This window comes from Aulostomus chinensis, chromosome 4, assembly GCF_037954235.1.
Source record: "Aulostomus chinensis isolate RoL2024-O1b breed Wild chromosome 4, RoL_Achi_v1.0, whole genome shotgun sequence".
Classification (NCBI taxonomy): Eukaryota; Metazoa; Chordata; class Actinopteri; order Syngnathiformes; family Aulostomidae; genus Aulostomus; species Aulostomus chinensis.
The window spans coordinates 6186894-6205776 of record NC_141323.1 but is presented as its reverse complement, the minus strand read 5'-3'; the positions used below and the strand labels follow the sequence as shown (position 1 = coordinate 6205776).

At 47.0% G+C, this 18883-nt stretch overlaps 1 protein-coding gene across 5 annotated transcripts in view; it reads left to right on the top strand.

Annotated features, from left to right (window-relative positions):
• arhgef39 (Rho guanine nucleotide exchange factor (GEF) 39) overlaps positions 1–13533 on the top strand; it is a 42841-nt gene extending 29308 nt beyond the window's left edge. For 4 of the 5 annotated variants that reach the window (XM_086202391.1, XM_086202394.1, XM_086202396.1 and 1 more), the window contains 5 exons: positions 2985–3214; positions 8110–8198; positions 9966–10101; positions 11489–11586; positions 11769–13533. In XM_086202391.1, coding sequence (XP_086058517.1) covers positions 2985–3214; positions 8110–8198; positions 9966–10101; positions 11489–11586; positions 11769–11808 — 593 coding nt within the window. In that variant the 3' untranslated portion in view covers positions 11809–13533. The remainder of the gene's footprint in view (positions 1–2984; positions 3215–8109; positions 8199–9965; positions 10102–11488; positions 11587–11768) is intronic. The other variant, XM_086202392.1, reaches the window with a different exon arrangement.
• The last annotated feature ends 5350 nt before the right edge of the window (positions 13534–18883 follow it).

Genomic DNA, 18883 nt, shown 5'->3' with positions numbered 1-18883 from the left:
AAATCAAAGAAGCAAGCATAGACAGGAGACCAGTAAGACCCATCAGAAACGTGTTTTGTGTGTCGCAAAGTCTTAAAGATGAGCTTGACATGTCTTTTAACCCTGACATTACAGCTGCTAGCTTGCAGCTGGGCTCTTGTTCCCAGAAGCCCCAGTGTTCTGATCCTGTCTGGTGCTCGTGGTCCTGCTAAACGTCACTCCGTGGACCCTTGTAATGAGTTTATTTCATCTTCCAGAAAGGCTAGAATGATGTAAACAAACGTCAGTGATGGGTGAGGATTTTGTTTTTTAGCTCTCGCGGAACAGAAAAGCTGACTCGCTCACCACTGTTGTCGCTCTGACAGCAACCTCCAGCTGTCTCGCTCAGCCCAGAAAACTCTCAGCCAAGGGCCTCGCTGCAATCCTCGCTACATGTCCACAATGTAGTCGCGTTAAACTTGAAACAAAGTGAACCGGCTAGCAATTCTAAGGAAGCTAAGCTAAAAGCAGTAGCTGCTTCTTTGAAAGACGCGCGAACAGCAACGTGCTGCTGATGTGAGCGAGTATCCTCAGCAGGGGGCAGGACGTGCTGGCACCTGGTCTCCTGCTCCCACGGAGGTTGTGCTCTGATTATGTATGAGATGTATGTCCAACACCACAACACACGTGGGACATCACATGGCAAAATATGTCCATTTTAAAGAGAAGGGCTATAAATGATTTTTAGAATGATATTTAAAAGAATGATCACAGCCACTCCTCCAATCTCCACAGAACAACCGAGAAAGTCCTGACGTGTCTCTTGGCTGTTTTTCCGTTTGAGACCCTTGGCATTTTAAAAGCAAATTGACCCCCGCCTGGCCCCGCCACTTAATCTCAGTGGGCTTGTCTGTAGCTGAAAAGGTCCTCTGTGAGCCCCAGAGGCACAGCTCCGGCCACCCAGGCTAGCTGCAATCACGGGCTGCTGGCTGGGGTAATTACAAAAACACCCTGGACCCAAGCTGAATTTTCATCTTATCTATCCAAATGTCAGCCGCTTGCTTATTAGCTATCATCATGCTGCTGCCAATCATGGTGAAAGCGATGAGAGCTTTCCTGAGCAGCCACACCTCTACATCGCCGCCTCCCGCTGAGTCTCTCTTGGATTTTCTGTCATCGTCTTCTCTTTGCTCCTTTCAAACAGCCCTCATTTATCTTTTCAATTCAGCTTGACTTCGTCAGTCTCATTATTTTTGTTTCGACATTTTGATGCCGTGGAGATGATGGCTAATAACCACTTTGGCTCTGTTAAACCACCTGAAACCTGCATCGGTGGTCAGTCTGAAAGGAGCCGTGTCATCCAGGTTCATTAGTCTCTTATCAAACCCAAATCTGCTTATAGGCTCATTATCAGGTCTAGGCTCCGCTCCACAAGGTATAAATAGCTAAAACTCAAGATGAGAGCAGAGACGGTTTGGGTGTCAGCCTAATTAATGTTGACAAACTGCAGCTACCGCCGTGAAAATTGAGATGTGCAGCAGATGATTGCAAATCCTGACAACATGTTGGACACTGAAATTACTGGTGAGGCCTTCTGATGCTTTACCTAAGTTTTCCTGCATATTTGGACCTTTAGTGCACTCTCCAACCCTGGGGGGTCCAGAATCAGAGCTGCAGAGACACCCCATAGAAACATTTGTGTCAGAAAATAATTCAAATGGCAATAAGATTTGTAGAGCTTCATCCGTCTCCAGATTTAGATCCTGATCGTGTTCATGATTTAGAGTGGCGAGTTGCTTTAACTTACTTTTCTGGACTGAACGTTGACGAGCGAGTGTTGCCGTGGATATCCATGTTTCGGAGCTTGAGTTCTGAAACCTTGTGATTAGTTGTCATTGTTGAACGACCGCTTCCCTCGTCTCAAAGTCAATGCCGTTTTGTTTTTTTTTGTAATTGTTTTCGCTAACGTCTGAAATAAAAGCCAGAAAAATTGGTTTTACGGCATAAAATCTTTGGTTAAAAAAAAAAAGATTTTGAAGGTTTTCAGGTCTCCGGTCTTCACAGGCAGTGAGGCTGAGCAGTGAGGACGGTGAGGTCCAGCTTCCACCTCGCAGTTTGGTCGTAGCCTCAAAAACCCAGAGTAAAAAAATCCCGTTGGGTTCCGGCCGGGAGAACCCACCCTAACCCTGACTTCCGGGCTGGACCACAAAAACCTGTCATCCCGGCTGCACTCTTCTATCAACGGTTTCACGATGCAATTCTGTTCGAGGAAGACTCGAGTTACAGCACAAGCCTGCTGAATATGCATGTAAAACTCTCTTCATTTTACATGATTGGAGAAATAACTGCCAGAGTATTGCTTTGGACACAGCGGGGGGAGCAGGGGGGAGCCTCAGGAGAAAAGGCCTCAGCAAAACATCTGGCTGCTAGCATTAGCCCTGTTGCTAGGAGTTCTACGGTTCTGTCTGTTGACTTTTACAGGGACACTTCATCGACTGTCAGCTGCACAGCTTTGTTCACTTCTCTAAAAAAATGACACGATCCCAATCTGGTCTACTTTCTGAACACATGCTGATTTTTTCTCTTTTCATATTCTTGTATGAATCGGTTAGTGTGCCAGTTTGAAAATATTTTAAACTTCTAGGCAAAATGAGCCAAAATTTAAAACCAAAGCCTTGTTCCTTCTTAAAGTCCTCCGTATCTCCAAAAGGAAAGTATTTCTGTATGAAGAGACTTTAGAGGATTCCTGGAATATTTCTGAAGCCTGTTTGATTCTTTGTAGATGGTCCACATGGACTCAACACTGTCCGAACTCATGGACACTTCATCTTTCCATTGAGATGCTCATAATGTCCTGTTTGTAAAACTCTCTTGTTCCTCTGACGCTGCATGAAAAATTTGTAACTCCTTTGTCTTATGGCGCTGCCGCAGCTCTGCCGCAGCTCTGCCATGGCTGCGTCTCTCTCCAAAGCAGTGATGGAAAATGTGTCCTGTCCCCCCACCCCCACCCCCACCCCTTCCTCCAGGGAGGTGGTACGTCCGTGAGGGCTGGCTGAAGATGGTTCCTCCTAAAGGTGCAGAAGCTAAACCCAGGATGTTCTTCCTGTTCTCTGACATGCTGCTGCAGGCCGAGCGCTGCAGTCCCTTCCATCCCACCAACGGAGACAAGTTCTCCCCCCAGCAGGCCTACCCCCTGCAGGACTGCACTCTGGAAAAAGTGTTCGGCCACACCAGGAGCCAGGGGGGTTTGCTCAGCGTGAGTGTCTGCTCTCCTGTCAACCTAAACATCAAATCCCGAATCTCTTGATGCTTGTATTGAGTTAGATAAATACAAGTGTCCCTACAGCCCATTGATGAACATCCATTTTTAGAGTAGTATTCTCATTGGTTATGATTTATACCTCAAAATGTAGCTTCCGTATCAGACCAGGGCATGAGCTATACTTTCCTCTCGCACATGAAACAGAAAAAGCACATAAACACAACACAATTAAAGAGAAAGAGCCAAAAACAGCACAAATGATATCCAATCAAGTGTCATTTTCCAGCCTGATTTACTCAGATCTGTTTGTGTGTCTGCGTTAATACCAGGAGTCACAGGACAATAACACCAGCAAACCAGGAAAAGTGGATTTAAGAATGAAATGCTGAGCGTGTTTGTTTGGCAGCAGGTGGTGAGACATCTGCTCATTGATTTCGGTGTGCACATGAGTGAGTCCTTAGCACAGACATTATTTAATTTCCAATTTTGAAGTGTGTTGCTTTGATTTGTCTTACTTATGGCCTTGGTAGCTGCAGTTGTACAATCTGCCAAAATGACAATTTCTAAACTTAACAAATGAAAATGTCATTTAGTTTCCTGTCAGATGAGACGTGCGTTCCCTCGCGTCTTCTCTCCCTAATCACTTCACACCCTTGTTTTGTTGAAGTAGCCCAAAAGTTGAACTTTTAATGTGTGTGTCTCTCTCCTCCCAGTCTGATCCGTCTCCCAGGTCTTCGTGCAGCTGCTGGCTGACAAATTGAGTCTAAATGATGTAGTTGCTGTCATGAAACATTCAAAGGAACGAGTCGCGCGTCATTGAGCAAGTAACCAAAGCGTTTATGCAGCGAGTGTTTAGTGCCGATGCTGCATGGTATCAATATTCATTTCAGCTGATACTCTCACTCAAAAAGCTCTTTATGTCGTGCTGCTAATGTGCTTCACTGTGATGCACAGCAGCTATGGAGAGATTTGTTTACTCCTCTGGCTGCCCAACTGCTGTCTGTCCATGATGTTGACAGCAGTTGAGCTATAAATTACCCAGAAATGCCCAGTTTATTCCTGTTAATTCACATTGGAAAACTTTTGGAAAACAAAACAAAAAAAGGGGGTAAAAATTCTGGAGCTCAACTTCACTCGAGAAATTCCCAGAGACTTTCCACCCTTTGCAACGCTCTTATTTATGGGCTAAGTCATCGATGTAATACTTGTTAGCTTGCACTCAGCTGTCGGGCTGTAACTGGATTGCTAGCCATGCTAGCTGGTGTGGCAAACACACACCTGCAGGATTTACTCTCTGCTCGTGAAGGGTTCACGAGATCTGGCGCTTCTTCCTACCGCAGTTTTAGGGTCGCCGGCTGTTTGGTTCGTTTCTGTTGCTGTTGTGGCTCAACGCTCCTTGAATGCCATGGATCAGCAGTCCATAATCCAGCCTAATCTCCCAGTGTTTCACAGTTGTTCCGCCACGATGTCACATAGTCGAGGGATGACATACGTCTCAATATTGCCGTGGAACTCTTTGCCAGTTCTTCCTGGGCGGAGCTCGTGAGCCGTCCACCGACACCATTGAGATTTATCTCATCTTCTTTTCTACTGGCAGTGGCAGAGGATTCAGTTGTCGAGTCTTAACTGGTCAAACTGTTCAAATGGGGCTTTGTTTTTTTCTATCATTTATTTAACAGAAGAAGCCAAACTTCTCAATATCGCTGCCTAAGTGGGTGTGGACAACAACATCCTCATGTCCCTGCCTGCAGGAAACAGTTTTCATGAGGAATAAATCTACAATATTTCCTATCATTATCTGATATTCAGTCGATAAAACTGAGCAACGTAGAGAAGAAAGCTCCTCAGATTTTACAACGTCCATGTTGAAGGTATTAATTTTACAAGGGTAGAAAATGAAAAAGCTTGCTTGGTTAAAGAAGCTGCAAATCCTTTGTGCAGATATGTGGTACATTTGCTGAATTACCGGAAGCAAAACCTCAACAGTTTTTTGGTGGGCAGGATCCTGCTGTCAGCGGTAAAAGACGGAAGAACCTCCAGAGTGCTGGCGCTGCCTACCGCCATGTTCCCTGCGCGCACGTTGCATTGTGCGGCTGCATCAAATGAGGCTGAGTCAAAAGCTGTAATTATTGATAAGAATTACAAATTGAAACGGCGGTGCCACCATCAGGAATCTTCACTGCAGTTCATCAGGAGAGCCGTTTGATCCCTGTGTGTCTGGCCTGTGTGTGTCAGTGTGATCCTCCCGGCAGGACCAGCGGCGTGCAGTCGTCCAGGCCCAGGAGACTTCATTTGTGTGTGAGGCAGTGTGGAAATCGTCATCCTGCACCTGACTAATGAAAAGGCTGCTGATGAGAAGATCAGTTGCAGCTGTATTATTTGGAGTGTGTGTGTGTGTGTGTGTGTGTGTGGGTGAGAGAGAGAGAGAGAGAGGAGCGTAGTGACGGCTGCCTGCTGTAAAAGAACCTCTCACTTGCTGGATCAGATTAGAGTGCAGATCCATCTCTTCCGGCCCTCCAGTAAATACATCTTCCTCAAGCCTGTCGCTGCTCTCCGCCAGCCCGCTGCACGTTATCTAATGGCAGAAATGGCATTTCATTAGCCTCTCATCCCGCTGAGGCCCAAATGCATACTCAATAGCATTACACGTAATTTCTCATAAGGACACATTATTGATCTCGGGCCCCTACCTGAGCTCAAGGAAAAGGGCTGTCAGCACTCCAGGGCCCTCCTCATCCTGGGCCATGAAGAATTAAAGCCAAATTAAATTTGACAGCTGTAAATGCCATGGCAATCTATATGCAAAGTTTGAAAAAAAATTGCTTTTATTAAAATTTCCGGTGAGGTTTTTTTTTCCTCTTTCTCTCTCTGCACACGTGTAAGTAGCGAGCCGTTTTTTTTTTTCTCTTTTTGCGTCTCACATCGTTTTTCTCTTCATCTTCTGTCTTCATCTCTCCTTCCATCTGTCTCGACCTTCCGTATTCTCTCTCCCTCGCTCCCTCTCTCCCTGTCTGCAGCCTTCCTCCTCCTAATATCCCCTCGCTACTTGAATATTTTCCCACATCCCTGACAGATTCTCTTTGATGTATAAATAATCAAGCTAAATTATGTGCAGTGATGAGGCCCCGTGCTCTGTCGTTCTTATTATTCAAAGTAATTTCTACCTAAGAGGGTCAGATTTCCTGACAAATCCCTAATTACTGCATTGCAATGGAAGTGGAATCTATTTGTGCATAAATCAGCCGCCGTCCCCCAAGTGGCGACTGCCTAATATCATGCGCCATTCAGTTCGGCCCCACTCACTGAACTCTTTAATTAGATAATACTTTTGATGATGGTACATTTGAAATCTTAATCTATTTAATGTATAATGAGAGAGACACCCCCCCCCCCAAAAAAAAACCACCATTCTGTGGGATGAGGTGCGTTCTCCTCAGTACCAGCGTGAAGTTCTCTTCAAATACACCTGAAATGATCGATACGTCACCTCTCAACAAGCCGATGTGCCGTGCAGGCAGCAGCCTCAGGTAAATGTGAAAGGTCATTTAATATGCCAGAGGCCTATTTTTGAGCCTTTGTTATCGCTTCTCAGTGCAGTGACGCTGCTCTAAAAGCCCGTTTTGTTTGGGCTTGGAAATCAACCATAGATTTGCTCGACAAGTACAGTCTGAAGCTGCTTCTCAGGCTGAGAGACATTGATGGTGAATGTGCAGGCGAGGGAGGACGAGCCCGTCACCCACTCAAGTTCCTCATTTCTGCTTACAAAGAAGGCAGTAAAGGTCCCCAGGTTGCCGCTGGATTCCAGCAGATTCCGACTCAGATTTACTTTATGACAGGCAGCTTTTAGGGTGATGAACACTGGTGAGCAGCAGCAGTTTTTGCTGTTTGACGAGCTGACAGGAGGGCAGGTTTTTACTGGGGATGGCCTGCCTCCTACTGGATTTATGATGTCACTGCAGTTACAGCCAGAAACACTACAATGAAACAATGCCATAGATTCATATATTTTCCCCCAAAAATGTTTTTCTTCTGTCTTATTTATTCCCTGCATCTTCCTATGATTAAATATTGCAGAAATATATGTACATTTTTGCACGGAAATATATATGTTTTTATAAAAACCACTCCGTGTACTGCATTCCACAACAACGAGGTCAAACTTACATGAATAAAAGCAGAGAGGGGAAAACACAGGGACCTACAAGTGTTTTCTTTTGATGTTCTCATGCACCCAGCATCCCTAGCGGCCCCGCCCAGCAGCTGTCCAGCGTCCACACACACACACACACGTACGTGTCAGGAACGCACGCTGGTTGCTGTTTGCTTCGTAGTTGGAAACAACATGGAGAAGTTGGGGCGCTGAGAATGACAGAGCAGAAGTTTTGGAAACAACATTTATGAAAACCTTTTAGGGAGAATTCATGGAATTTTGCGTCACAAATACCTGCTAACCCTGTTAGATTATAGGTGTCTTCGTCATGATTTGCTGAGTGAAACACTGTATTTATTCATTTTGACATACTAAAAGGGTTATTTTGCATCCAACCAAATCGCTTTTCATTTAAGATAATACGTTAAAGGCTAAAAACTTTTATTCATTGTTAAAATATGTAAATTATGCAGGCATTTAGAATTCTCTGTACGCCAAAACCAAAATTCTATCTTTTAATGAGAAAAACGGTAGAAAAGATGCTCAGCCTGTGGGAGCTTCTGCGTGTTTTCTATCGCTGACTTACCAGGTTCTACTACAACGCTAAAGAAGAAGACAGAACTGGGTGACAGCGTGTCGGCCCTGGTGGAAACATCAGACCACGTCAGGTGTAGAACAGAACCTCCCACCATCCACACTGCTGACGTCCCTTCCAACTCTTCTCTTCTTCCTCTTCCAGCTGAAATTCCCCAAAGTCAAACTGCTGCTGATGTCCAGCAACCAGGAAGACTTTAATGACTGGTACCAAAGTCTGAGCTCAGCTATCAGGTTTGTACCGGCCACGCACACGCACACACACACACACACACACACGCACACACACACAGGTTTGCTCTGCTCTTAGGCTGTGAGGATGGAACATATAAACGTGATATACGAGAGGTACTAAGTTTCTTCATCCTACCTGCGTGTGTGGCTTCCATGAACACTTCCATGTCAGAACTTTGCCAGAGGAAATCATTCAAGTGTTTATTTGCAAAACTCCAGGAATCAACACAAACTGGGACTGCTGGCGTGAATTATACGAACTATCGACCTCGTCATAAAGTGCTCCGACATGAACGTTAGGCAGCTGGATGAACCTCGACACAGCTCTTTAACTGAGCATTGCTTGATTAACTTGATTGTAACTGATCAAATGTGTTTAGCCCAGTCATGTCCACTAGGGTGACCTCCACGCCCGTGAAAGGTGCTAACAATCTGTGCCTACAATAAAAGAATGCACATTGAATTAATATGTTAACTTAAAACTTTTTTTTTCTCTTAAAATGAACCTAAACTTATTTATACAAATATAATTAAATAAATACTCCCTAGCTTAGCTACCATGGAAAATTTCCTGGGGATTTTTTCCCCTGGAAACCTTTGATCCTAATTTGGATGTGGAGCTTGGAAGTCAGACCTGATCACATGTGGTCACTCAGACCGGCCCCTGTGTGAGCCTGAGACGCAGGCTGGCGATGCACCACAACGGCAGCTCCGGGCCCCACCTCCCCGCAGGAAGGTCCTGGTCAGCCCTGATCAGCAGAGGCAGAGGGGCCAGCTATGCTGAGGGCCCGACCCTGGCGTGCCTGGCCAGGCTAATTAGTTTATCACTTTGTGAGAGAGAGGAAGAGGGAAGGCTGTCTGAGCGCTCCAACCAACCGGCAGAGGAGGGAATCTGGAGGCTGACAGCTCTAAACTCCTGGGAGTGTAATTAGCCATAGTGGAGGGCCAAGGAGAGGACGGGCTGAGAGGACCAGGGGTCAGCAGCACTCCCACCACTGGGGAGCAGTGCAGGGCTGAAGGGTGTGAGCGTGTGTCCACACGCAGCTGAATTATTGATCTAACAAGGCCTGGACTGACATCTCTGGATCTACTGGAGGTTTCTCTGAGAGATTTTCAAAAATCTCTGCTCCCTGATAAATCACATCGCGTTGGTAGACATTTGTTTCATTGTTTTCTTTCATTTTGATGAGCGCGCACACACACACACACACACACACACTCACACACACGCACGTGCAGCATCAGACGCACAGCCATCACTTTCAGTGCCATTTATCTTTTGTTTCACTTAAAGTGAAACTCTTTGTGTTGAGTTTCCTTTGGTTAAAAACATATCAGTACCTACAAAAACACACACACCGTCACACACACACCGTCACACACACACCGTCACACACAGCTCTCGCCAGGGGACTTAATTAGTGACTGCAGATCAATGCTTGGTGACACTAAGTGAACGATGAGGTCTGCGAAGACCTGACCACCAGGGACGCAGTGGATGCTAAACGCAATTTAACTCTTACTTGCCTTTTCTTTTGCAACTCTGACCCTTCCCACCTTTCAGGCCTGGAGTGAGAATGTCAGGAGCCGGTAGAGCTGGAACCCACCGACTCACCGCCATCGATTGACTGTCAGGGAAATTCGAAGCTGTTTCTTATCGCATCATCGTTCGTTTTCTCCTCTCAAACGCGGCTGCTCATAATGTATCAATTTGAATGAGACTCTACAATGTTAGTGATCACCTGGTAACTGAGCGTGTGTCTGCAGGAAGCTGCAGTCCAAGCAGACTGTAGTTCATCAAAGAGACCCAGTCCACCAGAAACCCCTCCCCTCAGTCGCCGACAGCCACAGCCCACCAGACAGCAGCGGTGCCAGCAACAACCCCAGCAGGAAGAGGAGCTTGGTGAGCTGCAGACACGCACGCGGCCTCAGAGCGGCTGCTTTCAGCCAGAGAGAACGCAGTGAGCCACAGTGTTGATGTGGATGTTTGAGGTGCTTTTTAATTCTATTTTGAATTTTGGCAAATTCAGCAACAAAAACTGCGCTGGTGTTTGATGGCAGAGCTCGGAAAGCTGCACTTATCAGGATCTTTTATGTGAAGAAAACATTAAATGACAGTGGAGCAGAGAGTGTATCAGTGTGAGGAACCTCTACCACGCCTGCAGGTCTCAGCTCCAGCCTCTCTCTCTCACACACACACACACACACACACACACACACACACACACACACTCATATTTAATTATTCATCATAAGTCTAGAGTGGAACAGGTTGCAGCCTGGCTAAGAACACTTAACGCTCCTTTGTTTCATTATCATGAATATGTAAAACAGTTGCTTTCGGCTTGTGGTTCCCAAACTTTTTGAACTTCTGTACCTGCTGGAACGTTCAGCCTCCTGCTGCGTTCCCTCTCTACCTGCGGAGAAGGCCGCCTCCCATTGGATGGTACATTTGGCTGTATGTGTTCGCCAGCCACACAAGGAAGTACAGCAAAGCTACGGTCCGATCAAACGCAGGAAGGTGCAGGACTTGTTCACAGCTAATAATGAGCCAAGTCCCGTTGTAGGTTGATTATTGTGGCGCTACAGAGACGTCTTGCCAGCACATCGTCGACACTCTCAAGAAAAAAGAGAGGATTCACCGACAAATAAACATTTTGTTCATGTGACTAAACCATGTGCAGCTCTACGGCCCCGGAGACGACAGGCAGGACTCAGTTTTCAGCTGTTGTACTGCGTTCACCACAGGCCTTCCTGCCCCCCCGGTGCTCCTGCAGTCATTATTTAGGGCTACAGGGCGTTTTTTTGTGCTGACCCAGGAGGAAATGGACAACGAGGCGCCTCCCCAGAAGACTCGCCCGCAGACTCACCAGACAGACCTGGGACTTGTGGAGTAAAATGATGGGCTCAGATCGAGTCAGAGGGGCGGCGCTGGTGGCTCCACAGAGTACGGGGGGGGGGGGGGGTTACAGTATATGGGGTTTATTTTTGCTGGAGGGGGATTTAATATATGACAGATGTTTTGTTGGACCCCCTGTTGGGAAACATGGCTTTTAATAGTAAAATTGTACTTAAATACACTTATATGATATAGAAATCGTAGTATACGGTAGTATTTATGAGATGGTGGTATATATACTAGCCCAGTTTCTCTACATGTACTTCTGTTGAATGTCCATTTATATTTGGACATAAAGGAACCACAGTATTGGACATGCTTGAGGGGCTTGACTATTCCTTGTCCCAGGTGAGTCTCCATCCCTGTCAAACGTGTCTCGCTCTGTCTCCAGGTGGACGCCGAGCCCAGCGAGCTTCCTCACAGGTGTGCAGCTGAGTGGGAGGGCGGTGCCCCCAAACGGGTGAAGCCGTCTGACACGTCAAAGCAAAGGTTCCCTTCTTTTATTTGACTCGATGATCTGGATGCTGTTGACGAGTCTTCCTCAGATATTCAGAGCTTTGCTTCTTGTTAGTTTAACCGGAGGTGTCGATAAGAAGGAATGTGCTTTTAACGTGTGTGTGTGTGTGTGTGTGTGTGTGTGTGTGTGTGTGTGTGTGTGTGTGTTGGTCCAGCAGTTCAGAGGCATCCACATCCAGCTGTGTTATCCTCTGATGGATTTGTTCTTCTTCTTCTCTCACCGAGTGGATGGGAGAGTGAGTTGACGTCGTCCGTCTGAGGGTTGTGCCTGGGACAGATTTCAGCGCTCCAGGTCACTTTGCCAAACACACCTGCAATTGATCCGCGACCTTGTTACTAACTTCTGTCCGTGTTTTATCATGTCAGCTAAGCTCCAGCCTCAGCTCATCCTGTGCAATATAAACTATCTACCAAATATATGATGGATGTGTAACACTGGTCCCCAGCTGAAAAATGTGCTACTCACACTGCATCAGAAAGGTCTCCACTGTCTGCTGTTTAGCATGTTAGCAGGTGCTTGATTCAAACACGTGAGCGGTGAGATACTTCAGCTTCAAACCTGTGGAACTTTTGGTCTTAAAAGTACACTCAGACCTGTGAGTCCTCGGTGTCCGTGATGTTCAGTCATTCAAGTGCTGATGATGTTGTTGTTCCATCGAGTTCTTCAGCTAAACACTTCAAAAAACTCCATGAGAAAAGAATGACTTAAGTTCAGCACGTTGGCGCTAAGCATGTTAGCTCTGAGCACGGACGGCCGTTAGCTCTCATGAGCTACATCAGCAATCGCTGTCAGTCCTGCGTCTCCTCCCACAGGAGTTACCAGTCCATTGGATATCAACATAATATGAAAAAATCTGGATAATCATAAAAATAAAGTATCACCAGCCTTTAACCGTACTTTAACCATGCTCAGAAACAGCTGTCCGGACCTCACAAAGATATTTTCATCCCTGATCCAGAGACCAATATTTAGCATGATGCTAATGGAGACCGGCTACAGCTAAAACAGCACAACTCTTCAGGAATGTTGCAAACTCTCCAGGTCTCCTGCTTTATCCGGTGTATTCTTTATGCTGCCGTGTGCTCAGTTACACACAAACACTTTGATTTCAGCTAAAAAGAACGAACGAACACTGGCAGGTCTGGCACCGGTTCAGATGATGGCGTTTGTGGATAATTGATCGCACTGCTGGATAAAGAAGTCCTGGGTTGTACTGGACGATTGACTCGAGACTTTATAAACAGACACTTCTGGGCAGTGTTGTTATTTTCAGTTGGTCGAGCTGGGTGCGTTAGCTACAAGCTAAATATACGTGGCTGGCTCTTCCTGCATTCTGGAGTCAAAGCAGTGATACAGGAGGGATACAACATCTCCGGACACCTATTTGTGAGTACTGTAAAGGAAACGGCACTTTTTGGGTGACGTCGCTTTGAAGCTGTGAGGTCATGCCGTTGATTATCCCACTGAACCGGCGGTCTCACAGCAGACACCGTTGACTCCACTGGTCAGAACTAAGACCGCCGCCTCAGTCGCTGTCGGTGGTGCCCCATGATGATGTGGCTGCTACTCGGTGTTACACTCCTTCGTAAAGCTTTACTTCCTCCCTCCAACGCGGCTGTTATACCTGCTCTGCACTCCTGAAGGACACCTGGGTAACAGGTGAGCAGTTCCTAAATCAAGACTCCAGTCACTGTACTGGCATTCTTTTTCTTGGTTATGCACATTAATCAAATCCAAATCAGTGAGTCATCAAATATCCAGCTGCTCTTCCGACTGTTTTGTATTTTTAACTTTGGGGTGTATTTTAAAAGTTATTTTTTAATATGCATTTTTATTTGTTTTTCCACTAAAGCTGTTCCACTGATTATTAATCACAACCAGAGATTTCCCACTTTCCAAATAAAACTCTTAAGAAGTCATTTGTGTCTCTCAGACTTTGATTCATCAACCCTGTCCACTAGAGGGAGACATAAATCGAGGAAACAGACTAGAGTGCACTGGAAGTCAAGTCAAGTCAATTTTATTTCTACAGCGCCAAACCCCAACCAAAGTTCTGTCCTGACTCTGTCCAAGTAGAGCAGGTCCAGCACCTCCCTCCTTCAATGAACCTCCACCCAACAATTCTCCATCAGCAGCACATCCTGCAACAGCAGCCACCAGAAGCTTCCTTTACCAGCAGGAAGGTGGAGCAGATCCAGGATCAGTGGGGACGGAGAGAGAGCAGGAGAGCAGGACAGAGACAAAGACAGAGAATGGAGGAGGACAGAGAGAAAGAAGGAAAGAGAGGGACAGAGATGAAGAGGGAGAGAAAGGAGGAGAGACTGATGGACAGAGACAAAGACAGAATGGAGGAAGAGAGAGACAGAAGGAGAGAGAGGGACAGAGATAAAGAGGGAGAGAAAGGAGGAGAGACTGATGGACAGAGACAAAGACAGAGAATGGAGGAAGACAGAGAGACAGAAGGAGAGAGAGGGACAGAGATAAAGAGGGAGAGAAAGGAGGAGAGACTGATGGACAGACGGGGACGTGAGCAGGTGGAGCTACTGGTGGCAGCTGGAGCCTCTTCAGGTCTGGAGCCTCCTCCAGCAGCACCAGGATCTGGGATGAGGGGAGAAGAAGAGGAGTTAGTAACACGTCTGAGGACAGGAGGAGGAGAGAGAAGCCCAGTGCATCATGGGAGATCCCAGCAGTCTGAGCCTATAGCAGCAGGTCTAAGGGCCAGCCTAAGCAGTCCTGACTAGAAGCCTGATCAACAAGGAGGTCTTAAGTCTGCTCTTAAACCTAGAGAGGGGGTCTGGGTCCTGGACTGAAACTGGGAGACGGTTCCACAGGAGGGGAGCCTGACAGCTGAAGGCTCTGGCTCCATTCTACTGTTAGAACTCTAGGAACCAGCAGGAACCCTGCATCCTGGGAGTGAAGGGTTCTAGCTGAATCATAGAGGACTGGGAGCTCTGTCAGGGATGAAGGAGCCTGATTGTTGAGGACTTTGATGGTAGAAGAAGAATTTTAAATTCTGTTCTGAATCTGACAGGGAGCCATGCAGAGAAGCAGTCCAGGAGAGACGTAAAGATGACACTTCTAATTTCAGACGCAGTTCCATAAAAAATGAAATAACACAACAGTAAGAGTGAAGTAAAACCACTTCCAGATGTTCATTCTGATGCTTCCAGAGACAGGAGCCCTGCACTCAGAACCAAGGACACCATCATATTGGCTTCAACCTGGATCAGAGTCCAGTGATCATAACTTTGGTGAGGTCTGGTCACATTTAAGGTGGAATTTGATCACATGAGAAATCAGCTGTGTGTTTGGTGTGAGAACAACTAAACGTTTCCACAGTTCCACAATGAAGCTCCTTTTTGTCTTGACCTCACAGAGCAGCGTCAGTTCTACCTAACGACCACAAGATGGAGCCAGAGCCTCTGACCTCAGCAGCTGCAGGCTGGTAGTCCAGGGCACATTAGTGAGTAATTACTCTGTTTTAGATGAAAACACTTCCCCCACTTTGACATGTGACTGTGTTAAAACCGATGATCAGACACCTTAATTCAAATTACACTTTGAGATCTAAAGTGGCTGAAATACAACCAACCGTGAACCCGCTCATGTTGATCTTGGAACCCTTCGCAGGTGCTGACTCCAACTCCACCTTGATCCGCTATGACAGCAAACCCTCCTGTAGTAACCTGTTCAAGCTGTACAACAAGTTAGTTCTGATTCTTCTGCATCACTGCACTTTTCTCAAACAACGCCAGTCTTCTTTCTAGACAGATACACAATGGGTATCATGATGTCATCGTCGTTTGATCAGTTAATTGCAGTTCCATCCTTCCATTTTCACTCTCTTATCCTGTTAATGGTGTGGGGGGTGGAGCCTATCCCAGCACCCTTCGGGTGAGAGGTTCACCCTGGATGGGTCACCAGTCCATGGCAGAGCCAACCCATATAGACAGACAACCATTGTGCCCGAGCCGGGGCTCCAACCCAGGGCCTTGTTGCTGTGAGGTCACGGTGCTGACCACCGCTGCACCGTGCCGCCCTTTAACTGCAGTTAAATCAACAAAATCTGCAGTTGCTCGCAGCAGTCGAGCTCTTAGTTTGAACCTGAACTGCCACCTTCTCTGAAAATGAACCTAAACATTTTCCTGGTTTACTCCACTTCTGTAACTGACCTCTGTCGTGGGTTGAAGGCTCCAGGATTCGATGCATTGTTTGCTTGCTTCTTCCTGCTGGCAAGACTTGAAATCATGAACCTGGAGAGTGTGTGTGTCACCACGGCGCATCATTGATATTTCAGATATTTCTGATTCAGGATTGAGGAAGTTGTTAGTCCTTTTTCAAAGAGTCTGTATTCATTACAGCCCCACCGAGGCGTCAGATGTGCCGGTGGTGATGTCACAGGGCCGCTACACCCAGCCAGCACAGTGGGTTCTTTGTAGCTCCGACTGTTGGAATGATGAAGTCCTCGATGAGCTCTGACAGGCTGAAGCCCCGAGCAGGAGGCCCAGCTCCATCTGTTTGGGATGCTGGATTACCTGAAGACTCCAAACACTCAGGGATTGGACGATGGCACAGGACAGGTCCCCTCAGTTTCCTGCAGTTGCCACTAATATGAACCAGGCTAAAACGCAGCTCCTCCTGGTCTTTTCATCAGCGTTTAGAATCAGAGCCGGTTAACACATGAGCGGTTCTGCAATCTAATTATGCCTCATTAATGGGGGGCAACTGATGAAGCTGCACTTCCTGACTTCAAAGCAAAACTTAAAGCAGCTCCATGTGTGTATTCGTTAAAAGCATTCTAATGCACAGATGACTCGTTCCCAGGTTGGAGCACATGATCCGTCTGCAGGATTAACGTCAGGGGAGCTGCAGCCTCTGCTGCTCCCACTCGTAGCAGCGAGCAGCGACGAGGAAAGCATTGGTCCAGTCTGGAAGGAGTCAAAGCTAAAAATAGACATTCAGATCTGCCACGACCAGCTTTTGGAACTGGATGGTGAGATTTTAAGTGAATTCAATCAAAGAAACCACTGAAATAACATGGTCACATGACTGCGGGCTACTGGGGCCCTGCACCTTATCAGCATGTGTTCTCACTCCTTCAGTTATTACTTCATAATTTAGTCACAAATAAATTCAGTAGAATTTAAAATGAAAGCAACAACTGTTCGTCCACATGGGCTTCGCTGGTAAAATGGAAAAAGCAGCTGAAAGCCTTAAAAAGAGGCGTGTCTTCTTTGTACAGTCAAGCTGCATAAAATCAAAAAGGTGAGCCGATCAATAAAGTTGATTAGAAGGCAACTGGACGCGCGTCAGCTGGAGGAAGAGAGGACGTCAGATCTTTGATCGAAACACCAAGGCTTTTAAACGTGGTTCAGTGTCACATCATATTTGATTTGGTTACAATTTAAAAATAAAACGATCAACTCATTCAATTAGTTAATACAAACTTAATTTATACAGCAGTTTCGTAACATGAGATTGAAACAAAAGCAAAGTTTAATGTCCCACGCATTGAAGTCCCTACATCCGGTGATCTGGAGCTGTGACTGCAGCCTCCCGCCATCTCAGGGTCGGCGACGCGTCCGGGGGGGTCGCTGGAGCAAACCTGCTGCCGGCGGACCTCCCCAGCCCTCCCTGCATCACTATCATTATCCCCTGATGTGCATTCCTCACATGCCTGTCCTGCACAGGTGTCTCCAAGCTGAAGACAGTAGGAGACAAACGGTCCATACACCTCGGCTCGCACTCGGCAGGAGCGAGATAAATGCTCCATTCAGAGCTGCCATATCTGCTGTCAGTGAGCTGACGGAGGCGCAGCATGTGGTCCTGGAGGACCCTCTGTTCAGTGCCTCACTTATATTACCTGAACCGAGTCGCTGAGAAAATCCTTTGGGAGACTCGACTGAAGGTGTTGATGAAAATGCATCCAAAAATGTTGGACGCCTGCTAAAGATCGGAGACAAAGCAGCGAACTAAAGTCCAGGGCAAAGCTGAGTCACATATCTGAAAGGAACACGCCACCTTTTTAGAAAATACACCTGCTGTGCATCCTTTTCAGAGCAGATGGACTCTTCTCTCCTCTGGTGCATTGTTGTGCTTTAGATACCCACAAGTGGCGTGTTAGCTTAGCTGTATGAGCGCTAGCAGGGGGTGGTAGAGAACGACGTCCACAAGTCCACAAACACTTGCAAAATGTCTTTTCCTGTATTAATGGAAGTAAAATACATTTTTAATTTTCAAGATTTTTTTTTCTATTAACCCAGGACGCCGGTTAGGGGTCAAAGTTCACGTGAGGAGGTTGTAAAGTTGTTGTCAAGGTGTCTCTGCTAATCTGGCGCTGACGACGGTGTGCTGGAGGACAGGGGAGAGCTGGAAGTTCCTGTAAACTATTGAAAAGACACGGGAAACCACAGACGTGATGGCAGAACTTGAATGTTCCTGTGCTTATATTTCAGGGTGGAACGGTGGTGCGGCGGTTAGCGCTGTTGCCTCACACGTGGAGTTTGCGTGTTCTCCCCGTGCCTGCGCGGGTTCTCCCCGTGCCTGCGCGGGTTCTCCCCGTGCCTGCGCGGGTTCTCCCCGTGCCTGCGCGGGTTCTCTGGTCCTCCAACACGCCAAGAACACACTGGTTAGGTTACCTGGGGTCTCTAAGTCGCTGCAGGTGGGAATGTGAGTGACTTTCTGTCTCTGTGGTGGACTGGCGACCTGTGCAGGGTGACCCCGCCTCTCACCCGATGACAGCTGGGATAGGCTCCACCCCTCATGACCCTGAAACAGGATAGACGGTTGTAGACTCCTACATTTTACGCTTCACCTCTGTTCCTCCTCGTGAATTTCAAACAAACGTACTCGCGCTGGTCAAGTTGAAACGGACTTTAGCGGTCTGAGGTGGAGGGGACTCGCCAGCCTCGTCACATGACCCAAGTCCAACTTGTGCATTTCATGGCGTGATTCACCACAGTTTACCGGACATTCAGATCATCACATGTGAATATGATGCAGAGCAAAGCCTGATTATGTTGGCCCTCAGGAAGAATGTTGTCATGTGGACTTGCGTGGAACGTTTGAACTGGCAGAACTCCATCGACCTGTGATGAGCGAGTGGCTCACATGGAGGATCCGTGAAAGGATGTGGTGAGGGAGAACAACGAGCCAGTGAGGGATCCTGTTTGTCCTCCAGCTGTCAGAGGACGTCACAGCAGTTTTCTGATGGGTGCAGGATTAGGAGCCACTGCTGTGCTGATGGCCAGGCTGTGGTCCCCCAGGTGG